The sequence below is a fragment of the Gasterosteus aculeatus genome, chromosome 13, assembly GCF_964276395.1.
Source record: "Gasterosteus aculeatus chromosome 13, fGasAcu3.hap1.1, whole genome shotgun sequence".
In the NCBI taxonomy this organism is placed as follows: Eukaryota; Metazoa; Chordata; class Actinopteri; order Perciformes; family Gasterosteidae; genus Gasterosteus; species Gasterosteus aculeatus.
In genome coordinates, this window is record NC_135701.1 from 11,427,520 (window position 1) to 11,447,455 (window position 19,936).

The window sequence follows — 19,936 nt, forward strand, 5'->3', positions numbered from 1 at the left end:
TTAAAACGCTTTCTTCTCAGGGTTGAAAATTTGAAAATAACTTTTCACTTGGATCAAACCGATCAACCAATACAATTAGTTAATCCACACAACAGAAAGCCCGGACATGAGAATATAATGGATGAAAAATAAATAACAACGTGTACAATATCATAATTTGATCCCACATTGTTCAATTGTTTGCATAGTTCAATCATTTTAAATCCAAATGCAGATTACATTACTCTGGATCCTATTAAGTATCCACATTCATAAGGAGGAAACGTACAAACGGGGCATTGCAGTCTTGGATTGCTGTTTTCTTTTTGCATTTGGTGACTATAACACTTTCCAATAAACTTCTTAAAAACTAATAAAGCATCAAATGGCATCATGTCCCCGGAGCCCGGGGAGACGTCACTGCGGAGGACGGTGCCGTGACGTCGGCAGTTCAGTTGCTGACAGTGATCTGAGTAGGAGGAAAGCGATGCATCAGCCATATGTGGAGCGGTTTGGGGGGCGGGGTACGCGTATGGGCTTTTGGATAGGCTTAGCTCAATATAGAGACACATACAGCGTAGAAACAGGATGTTTTAATCAATGCAAACGACTTCACGTACCAGCTTGCATAAAGGTAGCAAGGATTTCTCACCTGCATTAGTAGAGAATGCATGAATTATGTTGCATAAGCCCAAGTTGTTTTTGTCCTGGCAAAATCTGAAATCGGCTTTATTATAGAAATGCAGAGGTAGTGCTGTGTGGAATAGCTGTGAAATAACTGTAGTCGGGGCGAAAGAGTGGGGGTGTAGACTGTGAGTCTATGGTAATGAGAGAGGGAGAGGGAGGGAGACGCGGGTGGACATCCTGATTCTGTACATTATCAAGTGGCTAAATGAGGGTTGTCTTTTCCAGTAAAGGCTGCAGGTCTTCTTCGCCCTTCCAGCAAGAATCGGTCCCTTTTACACGACAACAGCAGGACGCCAGTCGGATCTCCATCGGACTCTGCGCCCGATCCGCATCCGCGCTGCCGCCGCTCCATCAACCAACGGAGGAGGAACCATTCTGATTCCCGTGCCATGTGCAGAACGACATGTGTGTGATTTGACGCGGTGACAGTGGAGGGTGATGGACCAGTTCTTATCAAATTCCTTCAGAAGCACCAACGGCGAAGCATTGAAGGCGGTCGCGTAGAGAAGACCTTCATACGCAGCGGCCCGTCTGAGAGAATAACGTTTTTATTACTAGTGGAAAGGACCAGTGATCGCTTCCATGTCCACCATAACAATGGGGTAAGTGGGATTATGATACAATCCAATTGCATTTCATCCAATTTCTCTCCATATTCGTATATATGGCTCATCACGGGTATATGAACTTCTCCATGGACGCCACGCCACGCACATCACAGAGACCCGGGCGTATGCGTAAAAATGTGTCTCTCTGTCTTCATACGTCCAGGGGACTTGACGGTGGGTTGCCCGAGTAGGCTGTGGTTGATCTTCGGATGGACTTGATGGTTCACTGAGAGAACACATTTTGAGACATTTACTGGACATCTTGCGCGTTCTTCCCTGGAGGTCCGTTTGATAAAATATAAACACACTTGAGGCCCGACACGCTGCCTCACAAATGCCGGTGCAAAATTGACCCCATCATCAAACTTTAAGGATCAAAATAGTTAGCTAATCTGCAATGTTTCCCAAACTGGAAATTGGAAGAGTATTGGATGGGTGTTTAATCCTATATGCAGAAATGCTGTAATAATAAAATATATAATGCACTACAACAATGAATATAAATACAGTTTTTTCTATGTCTCTCTATTTTACTGTTTACTAAATTAAATATAGTTGTGCAATTCTGACAGATGGCATGTATTCTTCTCAAATGTGCTGAAAGATTAATGGTCGGACGTACGTTGCAAATCCTGTTCTAGGGAACATTTGGTAACACTGTAATGTCAAAAACAGGGAAATATCAGTATGTATGATGCTTCACAAGGAGAAAGCGTCTCCGTGTCTCTATGGCACCACAGCGGCCGCTATACCTCCCACCTCCTCAACCGCAGGCACCCATCAGTAAAATATCTGCCTATGGTGTCGAGCCCATGCTCATTTGCATTTCCCCCAGTTCCAAGCTCAGCGGTCCGTTTCCCCCAACCCTGCCGGTCGATCATTAACGTCCGTCTCCTTGAGTTCATTGTGATTAATTGCACAGCAGGAGGTTAGCAACGTGCCACAAGCATGGTGTGATTTCAAGGCACCAGCCCAAACTCCTACATTAACTATTTACAATACACTGAGGCATCCGAGGCTCCCACTCTGCCCTCCTACAGTGTGGGCAGCACATCATTCAGCAGTCTCCCACTCAGCTTCAGCTCTCCACCAGGCTGTGCCATACTGGTGACTAAGTTATTGTTATGCAAGCGACTGAACTGATCCACAGTGGAATGCATTGAATTCGGTGATCCAAAGCACTGTGTTGCATTCAGTGTGTGTATTGCAGTCTGAATATGTTATGTTAGGTGCCGAGGAGACGGAAGCGCACATATCTGTTGCTTATCCGCCTTTAATGGAACTGACCGGTTTCCGACAGGCTGCCGCCCACGTGGCTCTAATTGAGATGGCAAAGAGAGGAACATTTAGCGTTGAACGAGAACTGGAGATGCTTGTCAGAACGGTGTGCTATCACTTCCTTGGGCTAATTCAATTTGTGCACGGATGGACTCTGTTTCTCTCCCTGTCATTGTCTTCTGTCTGTGAGACAGCGTGTGTTCAAGGGCACATCTCAGGTCAACAGAGCTACTTCCAGGAGAGGGAACAACACAGCTCTCTCATTACGCAGCTCTCTTTACATTAATTAGGATCAACTTGCATTCGTGCCTTGTTGAATTAATGAAGAACTCTGGAGACAAAGACAACTTCAGGAGAAAGACTGGGTGGAGTTGGCAGGGGAAAGATAGCCTGAAACGGATTGCCAAATATGCTCCTGTTTGACTGTCTCTCTTTGCCGAAAGAGGGGCAGCATATGGTTAAAGGAAACACTGCAGTAGAAAAGCAAATGCCTTTGGCGATTATGTGCATGTGCATGTTGAAGCTGTTCTATTACACCCTGTGACTCAAAGACTGAGTCACATCTGTGCATTAAACCCCTCAGACACAAGAGGCGCTAAAGGCAACACCTGTTGCAACTCCTGGAACTGCAGATGTGTTTGTGCAGATGTGTCTGTTTCCATGTGAAACGCTCTGCAGGCATTGGTACAGGCAATACTTATATTTCAATCGAGATGTGTGCCATATTTCAATGGTTATAGCAAGCATACAGGAAGTTTTAGTTGCACATTTGCATTCTTAGCACCACAATATCCTCTAATATCACTCTCTCTTTGGTAGAATATTGTTTAAATTACAACTTTTTGTGGATTTTCAAGAATAGAAGGGATATTCACTCAGTACTCACTTTCCAAGAACACATTATTTCACATAAGAGTTAAAAACTGTATTTATTACTAAACCACAACGTACTGTATATCTACATACTGCTATTCTTGATATGGCTCTTACACCATCCATCCGCCTGCGTTACCATCATCATCCTGCGAGTGAGCACACTACTTACTCATATAGATATTTAAGCACTAATATGCTTTTTCTTTTAAAAACATCTTATTGGATTTGTGGAAGTTTGAGTTGAACAGCCATAGCTCACATAATGGTTTATACACGCTGAGGGGCAGTTTAAAGCTTTCCACTTCCTTCATATTCTTCTTGGAACTCCAACTTCTTTAACACATCACCGCCTCTACATTTTTCTCTTCCCTCCTGCCGGCCGCCTCTCTCTGTTTTAACATTCATGTTCCATCACCTGCCCTCGTGTAACACCGCACACTCTGCATGCTCAACACCTCCTCCTCTTTCTCCTCTGTGTTTTTCCTTCCTCCTCCACACATTCTCCTGTAATCCTACCAGTGATGTGTCCACTTCAATGACCCCCTGGCTCACCTGCTTAGTTTTCCTCTCTACTCTCCTATCTCCTCATCCTTTCCCTCTGATATTATTCCCCCGCCCATATTGGGGCTGTGAAACTTCTTTTTCACATTCACACTTGGCACTCCTTTCATGCACGGATGGGAGACAGCCCCCCTCTGGCTCTCAAGCCTTTGTTGTGTCCTCATAACTCCATCTATGTAGCTGCCATGCAGCCTACTTGTTACTGCCAGAGATCATCGCTGGAGTGCAAGAGGATCAACGCGCCGTGAACTGACCTCCATGCAATCCCCCAACCGACAACTCTGGCTATTGGCTCAGACCGGAATCGCTGTCTACTGGGAAGCGTGCGTGACCGGTGTGATGCCTTTGCCTACATAGAGATGCCCGTTTTTTGAGGAAAGAAAATCAACATAGGAATTATTGTTGTATAATTTTTGAGAGAGCAGAATGTACTTTGATCTACTTTTACGGCGTCTGTTAAAAGTGGAATTGTAGGAGATAGCCCGAGAATGTTGCTGTGATTGGTACAAACACCATCAAGAAGTTTGCCCGTTCTCCATCAAATTATGCCCTGAAAAGTGTTGACAGTTGCCAAGCGGTTATTGCACAGATCATACGGGCAGGACGTGGTGGTGCGAGTTGAAATGACTCACAGTTCCGCCACTCACGCTGCTGTCGATGATTATGATAATTCGCGCGCAGCACTCCACAAGCAGCTTTGTAAAGCGACGTTAATCATCACAGATTCACTCTGACTTCCTACACTCTCCACATTCCCCATCATTCTCTTTCCTCTCCTGTCATACTCCCCTCTTTCTTTGTGTTTTCCTTTCCTTCCCAGTCTTGGCTAATCACACACAGGAGGGGTGCTGCTGCTGAATTTTAATATTCATTTATACAGCAAGCCTTTGATGTCGCCCATCACCCCCTCAGTGCAGTGTAAGCACTTCTCTATCTCCTGCTCTGCCAGCACTGCCATCCCAGAATATCTCCCTCTGCACCCTGCACTTTGTGTGTGTGTGTGTGTGTGTGTACTGACTGTAGATATTACCTGAGAAGCCCCAACAATGCTGGAATATATAAGGGGAGGGTACGAACTAAGTGAGGAGTGAGGGATACATTGACCAAGGTGGAAGGTGGCACAGGAGTGAGATAAATGGATGGTCAAAAAACAAGCTGAGTATGGATATTATAATAATATATTGTAATCTCCAACATTAATAGGAGTGAAAAATAACTGGGTTGAGTGTCATACTGGGATCAATAAGGAATTACTTCAACTTAGAGCCCATAATAGAGTTTTGATCGTCTACTGATCGGAGACACAAATCCAGATATAAACTCAGACCTAAATACCGATTTATGCCATACTATGTGTATGTTTGCATATGCACATGCATATACTATTCCACTGTGTGGAAACTGCAGCTCTGTGGTGCCGGCCTTTGGAAGTTAACCGTAGCCCACTGTCTATATTTAGCCTTAAACCCTCTCCTTTCCCTTCTGTGCTCCCCTGTGTGACCCTCGCTCACTGCTGGAGGCATTTCCATATCAGAGCATGGACGGACGACGCTGGCTTACAAACAGTGGAAGACAGGGAGAGTTTCTGTAGAAAACCTGCGTGCATTTATGTGGCCGGGATGACATAGAGGAAGATTAGACTTAAGATGTATGCGGGAACTCTGCTGTAGTTTTACGACTCAGTCAGCTTGTTTTTCCTGTGTACAGTACGAGGCGATGAGTGCAGGTAGTCGTGGCTTGACTGCCTGTCTTTCTGTGGCGTAACTATGGAGGATGGCGAGTTGGTGATTCGGTTGCCAGGGCGATCTGGCTCCCCGGGAGGCAATAGGAGTTGCGCCGCTGGCGGTGGGCTCGGCGAGACGTTGGTGCTGCGGCACAAAGAGGTTCACCACTTCTTCTTCCTCCCCTTCAGGGAGCAGCCCATCTACAGCACGAGGGCCCACGTCTTCCAGATCGACCCCAACACCAAGAAGAACTGGCTGCCCACCAGCAAGCACGCTGTCACCGTCTCCTACTTCTACGACAGCACGCGCAATGTCTACCGCATCATCAGCCTGGATGGTACCAAGGTGAGCGGCTGATCCCACACCTGACAAAAACATTGTGCCTCCGTTGTTATTATTCTATTGCTGCCGGCCGACGTGGTTTTGTTAAGATGTGAGACGCTGTTAACACTGGGACTGAGTGTTAATGATGTTAAACAGCACTGCAGTGGAATCTAATGTGCAAACACATCTCAAAAGGGAGCAGCTCTGAAACCAGTCCAGTCCAGACTCACGGCTCATGTTTCATTGTGTGTAGTCATGCAACTGCTGTGTTTGTGTGCGCATGTCCGTCTGCACTTCAGAGTCCACACTTTCTGTCTCCGGATATTCTTATTGGAGAACCGGGAGGGGTATTTCTGCTGTGATTTATAGGCGCGGGGCAGTCCTCACCAGTTATGGAGAGAGGAGGGGGGAAGTTATATGAGAGAAACAGATGACGGAGTCAGAAGAAACAAGAGCAGGAAATACAGAATATGTGAAGTTAGGAAATCGAGACAAATGTGAAGGATCGATGAAAACTAAGCACCTAGTGAGTGTGGACAATTTGTGATGATCCTTTGAACCAACACCTCGTATCAAAGGGTACTTGGTAGATAGTTGATCACTAAATTCAACCACTGTGTAACACACAATCACAGACTGCTACCCACAGTATTTATTGATCCCAACTAGAACGCCAACCATTACACAACACTGCTAATTGATCAGACATTAATTTGATCTCCATTTGGGTTATTTACCAACGGAGGTTGGATTATATAAGATCTAGAGATGGCCTTCTGGATTTGTTCTTGTATATTAAAAAAATATATTCTATTTGCAATAAATCTATTGGAGGGACAAGCAAATGTGCTCATACAAATCTGGATACTTTAAGATTTTTTACGACAATCCGGTCGGTTGCACACCGCTGTTGTAAAGTGATTTGTTTAAAAAAGATCTTGGACAATAATACAGGAAAATGTCATAGAGGATTAAACTATACTTTGAGTAGACAGACAATACTTGTTGTTGGGATTAATACATTGGTTTTGTTGGCAATAAGGAAAATATAAAGTATTGCCAGACTAACTTGAACCCAGATCTGCCAGTGAGCCTATCTGCCATCACTCTTTGCACATGCACAAGCTAATGTTGTTCCAGGTCTCGTATAACTAACCACAGGACGCTTTGAAAGTCAAACTTAGCAGCCCTCTATTAGCTACACAAGCATGGATTTTATTGTGTTGGCGTGTCTAAGCTGCACTTCTGACGAACAGAAACTATCAACTGTTCTCTCAGGCTTCCACTGCTACACACACACACACACACACACACACACACACACACACACACACACACACACTCAAATTGTCCTTCGTTTGATCCTCTCTCTCTAGTTGGCACACATTACACTGCAGTAATTAAGTTCATTTAATGTATTATTAATGTATAAAGTGGGTTGTCTATGTCCTGCAGGCAATAATCAACAGCACCATCAGTCCCAACATGACGTTCACAAAGACCTCACAGAAGTTTGGCCAGTGGGCGGACAGTCGAGCGAACACTGTCTACGGCCTGGGATTCTCTACTGAGCATCATCTAGCCAAGGTACCTCCCCCATCCAAGCCCCACACACACACACACACACACACACTCACACGCCACGCATCAATCACACAGAGGCTTCTCTGTTCATCCTCGCCCCCAGTCCCAGAGAGAGGATGGTATTCCAGCTTTGGTTTTACTCTTGTCATTATAGCTTTTTTAAAGGTGTAGAATCTGTTTAGCAGTTACTTCTAATGAGGTTTTATGAAGTTATGAAAGTTATATCTGTGTGTTCACTGTTTGTGTGTGAGGGTGAGGGTGAGAGTAGGTACTGATTCCACTCCTCTGCAGTTTGATTGAAATCTATCGTGAATCGTGGAGGCTTTATTACCACTAACACACACACACATGAACACAACAAGCCAACTCAATACTATAAACAGTGATGTCCTGAAATCAAAGACATCTCCTGAATCCTATCACATACTACACACCCTGTTGTCCCTCATCTATTGCCTCACCCAATCGTCTCCCCCTTTGTGTACTTAAGATGGACAAAGTGGTGAATGCTTCAGAGTTTAAAGGTGAACTCCACCAATAAAAAACCCCAAAAATAGGAGGTACCAATAATACATGATAATGTAACATGATGTTCTTATTGTTTGACTCTGTTATGTTCCATCGATTTTCCTAAATTTTAGACCATATAATATATTGCCTAATTGTTTAAAGTGCTCATAAATACAACTCAGACATACTGTAGATCATCCCTACATAGTAATTAATCATTTGAATCAGTCAAACCAAATATGCTACATACATTTGAAGACGATTTCAATTGTGTTCTTTTGATTTGTGACAATGATGTATGCTTACAGTGTACATTTATATGTTACTATCCGCTTTTTTCCTTTACAGTTATTTAGATAAAAATATACATGATTTAAAAGAAACAAAACATGAAGAAGGTCATAAAATATCTCAAATCTATAGCATGTTTGGTTTGATTGATTCACAGTGTAATTACCACATTGTCAGTTTGTCACCCAGTCTGATGTTTAAATAATCAGATTCACCTCTCAGAGAACTGCAATGCCAAACTATTCCCGGTGCACTTACACCGAGAACTATTGCATTTAGATCACTAGACCAGAACTATTATATTGCAGTGAAGCGAAAAGATATTGAGTTACTTATTGGAACTAATAGCGGACACAAGACGGGCTCCAGTAGTGCTGCCAATTTGATTTCCTCGCCACTAAGCCCTCTGCAGAACTGTACTCACTAAATTACTCTGCAACACGGTGGGAGTTAATGTTGGTGATGAACCACACCCTAAAGGGACATTGCGGAAGCGTGCCAGGGTGTTTATATTTGCTCAAAGCTCCTCAGCTGAGCTCACCTTACTGCAGCAGGATCACTTGATGTATCTTTGCCTTTGATTAAAATAACCGTGCAGATCAACTTCAGCACCATGTGGAGAAATGTAAGAGAAGAAAACTCAATATGAAAACACAAAGGCTACTCTGTTCTGTGTTTGTGTGTGCGTGTGTGTGTATATGCCTTTGATATAGAGGTTACTAACAATGACCTAGTTAGCTCATGTTTCTGCTGAGGCATTATGGGTAAGGGCTATCTTTTTTAGGTTCAACAGTACAGGCAGCAGATTTACCTCATCCTTCCTCTGGCATCACGTCTAACCTATTACACACTGATCTGTGTGTGTGTCTGTGTGTGTGTCCATGCACAAACAGATTAAACCACAGCATTGTGTGAATTACAGTCAATACTTTCGTCTGTCCCCTGTTCCAGTTTGCAGAGAAGTTCGCAGAGTATAAAGAAGCAGCACGGCTCGCTAAAGAGAAGAGTCAAGAAAAAATGGAGATGGCCACGTCCCCTTCGCAGGTACGTTCAGTCCACAGCACCTTACCCCCCTTTAAGCCCCCCTCCCCCCAATAACCTTTTTCCTAGCCTGACCTCCTGGCACAGCCACGGTGTGTATAGTGAACAGCTGGTGAACTGGTCAACCAAACAATGTTTTCTCCCTTTGGTGTTTTTTGCATGACCCATTATCAGAGGAGGCGTAGAGGAAAATTCATGAAATACAAAATAACTTAGATAGAAAAAGTGTATTTTTTTGTGTTGGTGTTTAAAATAGCTGATGCTAATGGTGGAAGAGTTAAATTCTTTACAAATACAATACAATCTGATTCTGTGAAAATTCTCCACTACAGGTCCTTAGTTCACAATAATACGTTTATATAATTAATAATAATAATAAATACTAACACTAAGTTACAGCACACAAATATTGTCAAAAGAAAAGTTTAGACGCTAAATAATTCTTTAGTGGAATTACAAAAGAACTCGTTGTTGTATAATGTGAAAAGGGGTCCCGACCAGACAGCAGCCAAAAAGGTTAAAAATCACAAAAACTTGTAATAAATAATATGAAATTTATTACATATAAAATTTGTAATAAAATACCGCTAAAGCTAAACAATAACCAATAAATATATATGTCGAATCCACAAGGTTTTCTTTTGAAATGTATAGTGTGTGTCTTTGATCTGACAGATAAGCTCTTTCACTGCACTGGAGCCCTTTGAGGTCCCGACACTGAGGTTAAGAATAATAGTCCCAACACAACATGGTACATTTTCTCTTTACGTATCATAACGTGAATTATAAGAAAAAGACTCAGCTGTCTGTGGACTCCATTATAGCCAAGCCATTATAGCATAAATTTGGCCGCATAATTAGCTTGTATGTTAGGTACTTGTTTGTGTGGGTGTTTTAGTGCACATCTATCTGCATCTGCAAGAAAAAAACCTGATTTCAGAGGACAATCTTTAGACAAATCTGTTTTGTAATCTAAAGGTTGTTAACAGGCTTTGTGTCATTGTCTGTTACGCTCTATTACTTGTACTATAAATGCTGAACCGCCACAACACCTTGCGCTTCGCATGTGAGGAGGTTTTTAATGAAGCCAAGTGGACAGCTTTGCTCCCATCAGGGGTTGAAGCAGTGCGCTGGTCACTTCCACAATGGTGGAACTGGAATGATTGCTGTTACAGCAAAACTGCAGGCTTCCTGCTACGCGCCTGCAGTGCTCGACTCAAGCTGTCTGCTGTGGGTCACTACTGGAAGTCATTGGTGCTCCTGCCCGCCCGCTGGCTTTGCTTCCAACCTCCAAATATTCTCTTTTCTCCTCCATTAATACTTGAAAACAGAAACTCGAAAACACGAGAGTGGAATAATTTGACCAAAACAAGATGAGAGAACACAGAGCTAAATGCTACATGCTGGCCTCAATAAGCCAGACCCCAGTGGACGGGCATTGGGAACAGATATTAAATGGTATACAACCAATGTGGAGTGCAAACTGTTACGACTTAATCGCTCACTTATCTCCCCCTTCCTTCCTGTCCATTAGAGACACACAGCCAGTGCCATTGTGCCGCATCGTGCCCGAGCCATGGTTCTTAATAGCTTTGTTTTATGTGCAAGCAGCAGCTAAATGATTTGTCTCTCGCATAATTCTGTGGTTGTATGGGATATAAAGATAAGCATTAATCTGCCATTCTGCTATTTCCCAGTGCTATAAGCTATTTAATGGCCTATAGGCACATACAGCTGTTCAGTAAGACGCTTACAATCTTAACACCACAATAAGAGCTTTATGAGTGTGAGAGACCCCCCCCCCCCCCCCTCTAAATACATAAACAAACCTCCATCAATTCTCATGTCAACTCCTAAAAGGAGATGGATGAGTCAAATTCAAATGATTTGTTGTCATCTCTGGCCATAAGTGGACTGTCACATCACAGTAATTATTGCACATTTCATAATATAACTCTTAATTGTGTCAATTACGGTGTGGTTATCAATAAAGAAAATATGTTGAAAGCCATTTTGATATTTGTTTAAATATAAGGGGGAAAAACCTTGAATTTCACTGGCTTTTCTTTCTCAAATACAAGTTGCTTCTTTGATCTGTTCTCTGTTTGACACCACTATGTTTGAGGCTGTTTCTCTGGCAAAAGCTGCCAGACGCCATTAAGAACTAATATTGTAGCAGATGTCAAAGCTTCATCTGACCTCCAAGGTTTAATCATTACTATTTAATTTTACTGACATGAGAGAGTATCGTACATATATTTATTCTTATGGAAACATCACAGACTTTGACAAATTTGACAAGAAAATAAATAAAGTAAAAGGTTTAAAAAAAAAGATTTGGTTCATGTAGAAATACACAGACATGGATGGATATTGGTCCAAAACGCAATTAAATAGTTACAGTTACAGGCTAACGTGGCCTTACCATAAAATATTGATCCCAGTCCCTTACACAGAGTGCCGCCTACAGCTTATCAATTAAACCCTGGTATCGACCTGTATCCAAAGCCAAAGTATTGGTATCAGGATTGATGAGGTCAGAAAGGTGTAGTTTTCATTTAAACTTAAAAGCTTTAATAGGTTTATTTATGTCTATCTGGCAGTAACAGCTGATCAACTTTGTTTCACACGTAGGAGTCTCCAGGAGGCGAGCTCTCGTCACCTTTGACCCCTGTGACTCCGCCCATGGAAAGCATCAACGGCTCGGATGACATGTGTGACACGACACCAAACTCCGACACCCGCCCAGAGCCGTCTCAGAACGCACTGGCCTTTGCTCACAGGTACATCCCGCACGCTGACGTTTTGACTGTCCTGCGTTGTCGTGCTCACCACAGTGCAGATGTCGCCGTCTGACCACACACTCTCATATTTTACATAGATTACACTAAAACACAGAATATTCTGAAATTAAAATACTGAAATACATCCATTGTGATGATTTATATTCTAAGGATTCACAGCTCTTCTGCTTTGTCTTTCTCTTTGTCTGCCTGCAGCAGTTCATGTTGCATGTAAGTGTGGTGGTGAACTGCTCCTTTTCACGGCTGCTCTCTCGTGTCTTTCCTCTCTAGGGAGCAGTATAAGACTTGTCGGGTCTGCTCTCTCTGATAGGGATGTCATTACGAGTCCTGACTACTGCAACATCTACACAAAACAAAAAGTGTTCATGCGCAAACATTTCCCAAAAAATAAGACTCTTGATGCTTGTTTACTAACGGCTGACAAATAAGGTCACAGCCCGCCGTCACTCCAGTCAGGGAGGAATGTTGGTTGATATCCTTCTTAGTCACACGCTGACACTTTACATGGACCAGAAAAATGAGTTACTTTAACAGAAGACTCATTCCAAGTTATTGTTTTGTCCAATCTGAGCATGCTTGGTAAAATAAAAAAAACTCTTATATATTGTAGTATTTATATGTCTACCTACTGCAATGCAATAATATCTTTTTAAATGCAAATTCAAATCTTTTGACTTTAATGTTGTTTGGTGCATTAGGAATATGTGACGGTGTCACTTCTATGCATGCAGCACTACTGTTACACTGTATACATTCCTGCTGTTCTTGTGTCCTGTCCCTTGACAGAATATTGAAATGGATAATTCATTTTTACTTTTGAATGTCAATACCGGTTCATATACAGTAGATTGTGTAAGATAATAGCGTCAAAGTGACATGTAAATATTCTTGATTTGTATAATGGCTTTCTGAAGAGGTGTGGCTGTGTCAAAAAGGTGTTGATGAAGCGTTTATGTAAGACTTATATAACATACTGTGGGTAGTGGGAGGTAGTGAAAGAGTAAGACAGATGGACACACACAGAGTGTGTGTGCGCATGCGTGTGCGTGTGACATGTATGTATCAGAAGCTGCAACGATGGAACGACAAAGAAGTGTATTGTATAACATCTTTGCATGAGTCACCTAAACTGCACCACACACTACAACAAATAACTGAACAGAAGGGCGCGGGTAATGACTGAATCCTTTGAGTGAATGAAGAGTGTTTTTCTCAGGAAAGGGAAATGTTCCTTTTATCTACTGTCACCTGTAGTCGACTGTACACGGAGGTCTTTTCACTTGTAAAATCTCTGTAACCTCATTTCGTTATTTCTCTGGCTGCGATTCTTATTAATTAAAGATGTCAATCAATCGCTTAATGTATTATCATTCTTTTTTGCTTAACGGTGGGTGTTCGTGAGGAGGCCTGAAAACATTTTGAAATAGTCAAACACCATTGTAGAGCTCTTTTGCGAAAGAGTTTTTAACAAGTCTCTAAATCAGTGAAAAAGTCAAGAGAAAATGCTTAGAAATCCCTCCCGCTGCACCATGAACTTGGTGAGGCTGCACAGATCTGAGTGTGCGATGGGAGCAGAATGTAGAGAGGACACCCACTGCCTGCTGCAGCCCTGCTGATGTGTCTATTAATGCTGCATGCGTGGGAGACCGGGTCGACTCTCGGCATTCACGATGGCAAGCATGGGCGTAACGAGCAACATTTCTCAGTGGCATATGCAGAGAGGCTAGATGCTAGTTCAAATGTTTCCCCACACAGCCCTCTCTTCTCTGCCCTCACTATGATTCATTGTTCTTGCATTTAACATATCGAACAAATGCTTCATCTCATATGTCTATCATCTTGTGCCGTAGCTTCTTCAGCCTTTTATGAGCCTTAAGAGGCGGTTAAAATGTATTTTCTATGCATTTATTTCATAGTCAAAAGTAAATAATACAAATGTTTATTTGTATGAAAGGCATGACGGCTCAGACTGTCACATATTAACAAACAGGTATTTGCTGTCTTTTGCCCCAGACCTTTCTGATCTTGGTTTGTCTCTTTGCCATGTGTGTGGATGGCTTGCAGATGATGACTTATGTCCGTAACACATACAGCACTTCTTAGTGCAGCTGTGTAAGTAGGTTTGTGTGGGTGCACAGGACAGAGGAAGAGAGAGGAGGATAAGATACAGCCGTTTGCGGGGCTGGGAGAGTTTTTTTGTTTTATTGTATCGCAGGACGTAGGCGTGTTTGGCAGGTCTGCGGTGGAGTCGTGTTAAATGGTTCCGTGAAATACTGGGAGACGTTTTGTTCGTGGCTGCTGCTTCGTCTGTGTGTGAATGGTGCTCTGGTCTTGGCGGATGTAGGCGTCTGTCGGCGGGTTTGTGGTAGGCTTGTGTGAACGGAGACGCTGCAGATGTCATACGTCATGGTCCTACAAGCGCCTCCGTTCATCCAGTGCTGCCATGGCAACAGCTCTGGCTCTCAGCTCTTGAAGTGCTCTGTGCGGAGGAAGAACCGACCCGACCACGCACAGTTGTTCAGGACAGGGAAAAGCAGGATGGAGCTGTAGAAAAACCTTAAAGTTTATGTTTTGTGATTTTTATCTTCATTTAGCCGGTTAGGAAAATTATACATTGTGAAGCAGTAAAACACAAAACAGCGTGTCGATGTTTTATTCAACAGTGAGAGCTTACTGGCAGTGTACAGGTTGTATTATGTACAAACCACAAAATCCATCCTTAATTCACATTTTAAAATGAACAAATATATTTAAAAACACTTTAAACTAAACAAATGCAATAGAAAAGTAACCTGACACCACTGTGTCCTGTCTGTAACACATGCAATCCTCTCTAACAGACATTTTTGTTATTATGCCTAACAACCCCAAGTTGATGCAAGAAAAATATCGCTTAAACAGTTCAACATCGCAGTTGGCTCTTGCATAACTAGAAATGGAATCAAATTAGGTCATGATAAGTAACTAGAAAATCTAATAAGCAAATCCTCATAAAAACATTCATATTGTGTAAATAATCACTTATAATCTTTACAAACAGCAGTTCATTGATAACTTACCCACAATGCTTCTCACACACCTTCTGCTCTGCTGTCCTCAGCCAGAATTGTGCTCAGGTGCCCCCCTGAGACCTTTCAGCCAGACTCATTTAATGGAGACAAACACCGGTGTCAAAACATCTTGCACTCTTTTCCCTCCTCTGATTCGCCCTCTGACGCTCTCGCATGCTTTCTCGTCTGTCTCCATCTTCACATCTCGACGTCTGGCTTGCTCTCCCGCTCTGCGAGGCTGCCGTGTGGGGTTTCTACACTGCCGGAGCCGTGTGCTTTGGTGACAGCCTCGTGCTCCGCGCTCGTATATGTGTGTGTGTGAGTGGTCCAGTGTCAGTTGAGATGTGCATGTGTAGGATGAAGTGTCGTCTCCCTCCTATGCGTCACACACACACACTACTTGCACTCGTGGAGGGGGAGGCAGTTGTATAAGAGCTGAGAGTGGGAGTCCTCCTGTGAATTGGAGCTGGGTTTTCTCTCTTTTACACTTTGGAGTGGGTGTTGTAGCATAGTGGACTTCTGCTGCAGTGTGAGTTTGTCTATGTGTGTGCCAGTTATGGGGAAGAAAACCTCCAAAAACACCATTTATTATGGGTCATACAAAGACCCTTGACATTTCTTGAGAAAGCCAAGCTTGCTTTTGTGCCTTTCTGTGTATCTGTTTCACCTCTGTGAAGAATTACTCTGAAGTGTGTGTGAAGTGGCTTCTTTTCAAAGGTACTTGACTCAGTGTCGACACTCAACGTTTAGGTGTCTCATGCAATCTTCAGACATTAGTCGGACATTATGTGAGAGACAGGGAATGGGATTTATGATAATCTTAAAAGGAATGCCTGCGGTCCTCACATTCTTCAGGGCAGAAAGTTGAGTTTGAACGTATATCTCACATTACAAAACAACTCATGTGCTAGTTTTTTTTTTTCCACCAGCCTCTTTCTCCCCCATATCTTTCTCCATCATGCAAGTCAATCACTTTTTCCTCATCTCTCATCTCATCTTCTCGCCTGTGAGTAGCTGGACCAGATTAGGCTCCAGCCAGACCGACAGTATAATCTCAGATTACTATTATAAACTCATGTTGCAGACAGCTAAAGGCCCGGAAGTGTTGACTTCCAGTTTGACTGCCCACTACAGGTAACTTTGTTACCTTTCAGTGCGGGGGCCAAAAATGGATGGATGGACGGCGGGATTTTTGAATGGTCCCCAGCTGCACAAACGCCCAGGGGCCTCTGCGGATGTGTGGCCAGCCAACTACTAACAAAAACACTCAAAAAGCCCTGAAAGAGCTAAAAAGCACCACTGTGACATCACTTTCCCACATTCTCTATCCATAGAATGAAAACATGAAAAACGTATTGTCTTGTTGCTCTTGGTAAACTGACAGTGTGACTCTGTGTTCTGCAGCCCCGCCATGACAAAACACTGGGAGGCCGAGCTGGAGGCCCTAAAGGGGAACAATGCCAAGCTAACTGCGGCTCTGCTGGAGTCCACAGCCAACGTCAAACAGTGGAAACAACAACTGGCGGCCTACCAGGAAGAGGCAGAGAGACTACACAAACGGGTGAGGCATGAGGCACACAATGATGAGGCTTGCTCGTTTAGAGGTAGTCTGGAAATGAAAGATGGGTTGAGATCATGATTCTGATCATCTCCATCTTGTCCTTTTAGGTGACGGAGCTTGAGTGTCAGAGCAACCAAATGCCAGTGATCAAATCCCAGAAGACTGAACTCAACCAAACCATAGAGGAACTAGAGAATACACTAAGGGATAAAGAAGAGGTTGGTTTGCATGTCATTGAAAGATGTGCCGTCCCCCACATTCATACGACACAGTCCTTTAAATCTGCTTTTAATGTCCTCTAGGAAATGGAAAAATTAAAAGAGGAATTGGAAAACATGAATGACCTGATGGAGCAGAAAGACACACTCACCCAGAAACTTGAGGTGAGCGATACAGATGTGCATTAAACACATCACATGCCACACTACCATTTACCTCCGAGTGACACAAACCTGCCAACAATGGCGTGTCCTCCTTCTCCAGGAGACAGAGCTACGCGGGCGGGTGCTAGAGGAGCAACTGATGGGTGCCGAGCAGCGGTTGGAGGATAACCAGGAGGAGCAGGAGAATTTCAGGAAGAGCCTGCGGACGCTGCTGGAGCTGCTGGACGGAAAGATCTTTGAGCTGACGGAGCTCAGAGACACCTTGGCTCGCCTGATCGAGGAGGCCAGCTAGAGGAGGAGCTGCCTGATCTTCACAGACAGAGCCGTGTTATAATTTACATCCTGACACTTATTGATTTTTAACCTATACGTCCCCACTACACTACCCCAATTCTGATTTAGCTCAAAAAGGCAGCTAACGCCCCTGTTTTCGTTGAAGACATCAAGCTCTACTCCTCATCTTGCCTTCTGATTGGCTATTGTAGGCGTAACCTTGGTTGAGTTGATCCCTGCAGATGTGGAGATGCGTGTTGTAGCACACCGCAACTACCCCCCCGCTCCCACACCTCTCCAGGAGTTCACTTTAGACTCGTGCATCAGGGCCATCTGCTGTTTGGCCGGGGAAGCTGCACCACAGCTCGCAGCATCACAACATCACACGTACACACCCCTTTTATTCCTCCCCCCAAGGGGAATGTTGAAAGTCATGTGGACATAATTGCTGTTAAGACTCAGAGAACTGCGCCAAAGCTGCCAAATCCCCCCCAAAAAATATTGTGCTAACTAGCAGATGCTTTGATCCAAAGTGACTTGCTGTACAGTGAAGTGCTGAACAGAGAAACAGAGAAACAGAGCCCCATGTTTGTGTACGGGCTGCCAGAGTCAACGGGAAATTAAAGCCTGACTCTCTACGAATCAATCAGTTTTACCAGTAGGCCAGGCCACACAGGGCTGTTGGGAAATAAAGTTTGGTTTATTTATTATTTATTTACTGCTCGTATCCACACCCTGACATGATGCATACTGTAAGTATTGAATTTCCAAAGGCATTGTTCATGCTACATTTAAATTTTAGAGTGCATGTGACCAACTTGAGAATTTGGGTATCCAGACTGCTTCCACCCTCACAGACACCTGACCTGTCTTCCTGCCAAACTCAGTGTGGCGTGTGTCCCCAAATAAGGCCTGACCTTTGACATAACGTGTGCCTTCGAAGCACACATGCGTTGACTAATGTTTGTACATAATGTGTGTGTGTGTGTGATTTGTGCTGCGAAAGAAAGACCCTGTTTTTGGACATCGAGGCCCCCAAACACACACACACACACACACACACACACACACACACACACTCACACACACACTGAGCAATACCCGACAGGCTCAATACGACACCTCTATATTATTCTATCAGGTACTCTACTCAGTGGACTCGTGCAGATAGGTCCGATGCAACTCAGCCCCCCCCCCCCCGCCCCCCCGTCCTACAGAAAGTGAACTACTGTTGACCGGGAACCTGTGTGGCCGCCCTGTCTGGGGGAAGTAGTGCTTGGTGAAGGGCTTGTGGAGCGTCATCTACGTGTTCGTAATTCTCAACCCTCAGAGAAGCTGGCCACAGATTTTCACTCCTCACGCGTGAATATATGGAACTGTACTCAGTTTCTATTCGTTTTCTACCTGGAATATGACACTGATCATAAGTGATTATAGAAGTGTATAAGGTAACTTTTTACTCATGACATTGTAAATGAATAGATGGATAACTCCAACGCAGTAACGCCCTGCAGTGGCTTATTGTTGTGTATTAACCAACGGAAAAGTGTTGCAGCGTTATTATAGAGGATCTATTCTGTAGTTGAACAATGAAAACCTCTTCAATATATACAATGTATACACATGGTGTTGAACGTACCGTACCAAAACATCCACTTCTCAAGCAGCTAATGTACCCGTGAACTCCCAAAACTGCATCTTAAAATTTCTAAAAAATGATCTCCTCACATGAAATGCTGCTTGTCCTACCTTTCAATTGAGCACCCTGTTTGCACTATGTTATTACACTACATTATATATCAAGAGATTTGCATTTATACTAGCACAGCATAATTATATAAATAAAAATTGTAGTTAGTTGCACAGGTTAATACACTGGAATAAGACCCATGTAAAGGAAGTTACCCATTTTTTTCTTTCTAGTTTAACTCTGATAGTCGAATGACAGAGATGGAAAACCCTGATATTAATGCTATTGTTAATGAATGCCTTTGTACAGTAGTTGATAAGAAGCTTTTCATTCTCCTGTTTTGTAACTTATGGTATTTAAATGTAGGGATTATTATTGTATTTAGAGGTATGAAAAGACTGGCAATATTTTTGACTATTTAAAGTAATTTTGAATTCATGATATTAAAGAGGTCCCTCAGGCTTATGATGTTCGTAGATTGGTCAGACTTGTGTGTTTACAGGTGGAAGGATTTACCAAATGCTGGGGAAAAGCGACCAGGAGACACATCTGTTGGTGCTTTAGCCAAACTAGATCCTTTGTTGAATTACAACAAACACAGCCCAGCAGGCTGAGAACACCTCTGTGAACTGAGAAATGCTATGTTTTATATTCAAATACAGAGACAGCCGAATTCAGTGTGTGCAAATTCCTTCTGTTCTTTGTTTTTCAT

The 19,936-nt window shown here is 43.2% G+C and overlaps 1 protein-coding gene and 1 long non-coding RNA gene across 3 annotated transcripts; one reads left to right on the top strand and one right to left on the bottom strand.

The window, feature by feature from the left end:
* Window positions 1-489: 489 nt before the first annotated feature.
* homer1b (homer scaffold protein 1b) lies at window positions 490-19,897 on the top strand. 2 transcript variants are annotated; one of them, XM_040196652.2, is made up of 10 exons: window positions 490-613; window positions 892-1,268; window positions 5,902-6,058; window positions 7,493-7,624; window positions 9,374-9,466; window positions 12,098-12,246; window positions 16,722-16,878; window positions 16,986-17,096; window positions 17,181-17,261; window positions 17,362-19,897. In XM_040196652.2, exons 2-10 carry the CDS (start codon window positions 1,249-1,251, stop codon window positions 17,551-17,553), a joined length of 1,092 nt encoding a protein of 363 aa, XP_040052586.1. In that variant the 5' UTR covers window positions 490-613; window positions 892-1,248; the 3' UTR covers window positions 17,554-19,897. The 2 variants fall into 2 exon arrangements, with proteins under 2 accessions (XP_040052586.1, XP_040052585.1); XM_040196651.2 differs by lacking the exons at window positions 490-613; window positions 892-1,268 and having other exon boundaries at window positions 5,496-6,058.
* On the bottom strand, window positions 14,154-15,549 carry LOC120831294 (uncharacterized). The gene is made up of 2 exons (XR_005714041.2): window positions 15,327-15,549; window positions 14,154-14,811 (listed from the first exon to the last, which is right to left on the bottom strand). It is a non-coding gene; the product is annotated as an uncharacterized LOC120831294 (long non-coding RNA).
* Window positions 19,898-19,936: the final 39 nt, after the last annotated feature.

Bases quoted from the DNA above. Each gene is read 5' to 3' on its own strand.
- homer1b (XM_040196651.2), top strand. From the start codon at position 5,756: ATGGAGGATGGCGAGTTGGTGATTCGGTTGCCAGGGCGATCTGGCTCC. The intron at 12,247-16,721 runs GTACATCCCGCA...TGTGTTCTGCAG, and splicing joins GCACTGGCCTTTGCTCACAG to CCCCGCCATGACAAAACACT. The intron at 16,879-16,985 runs GTGAGGCATGAG...TTGTCCTTTTAG, and splicing joins CAGAGAGACTACACAAACGG to GTGACGGAGCTTGAGTGTCA.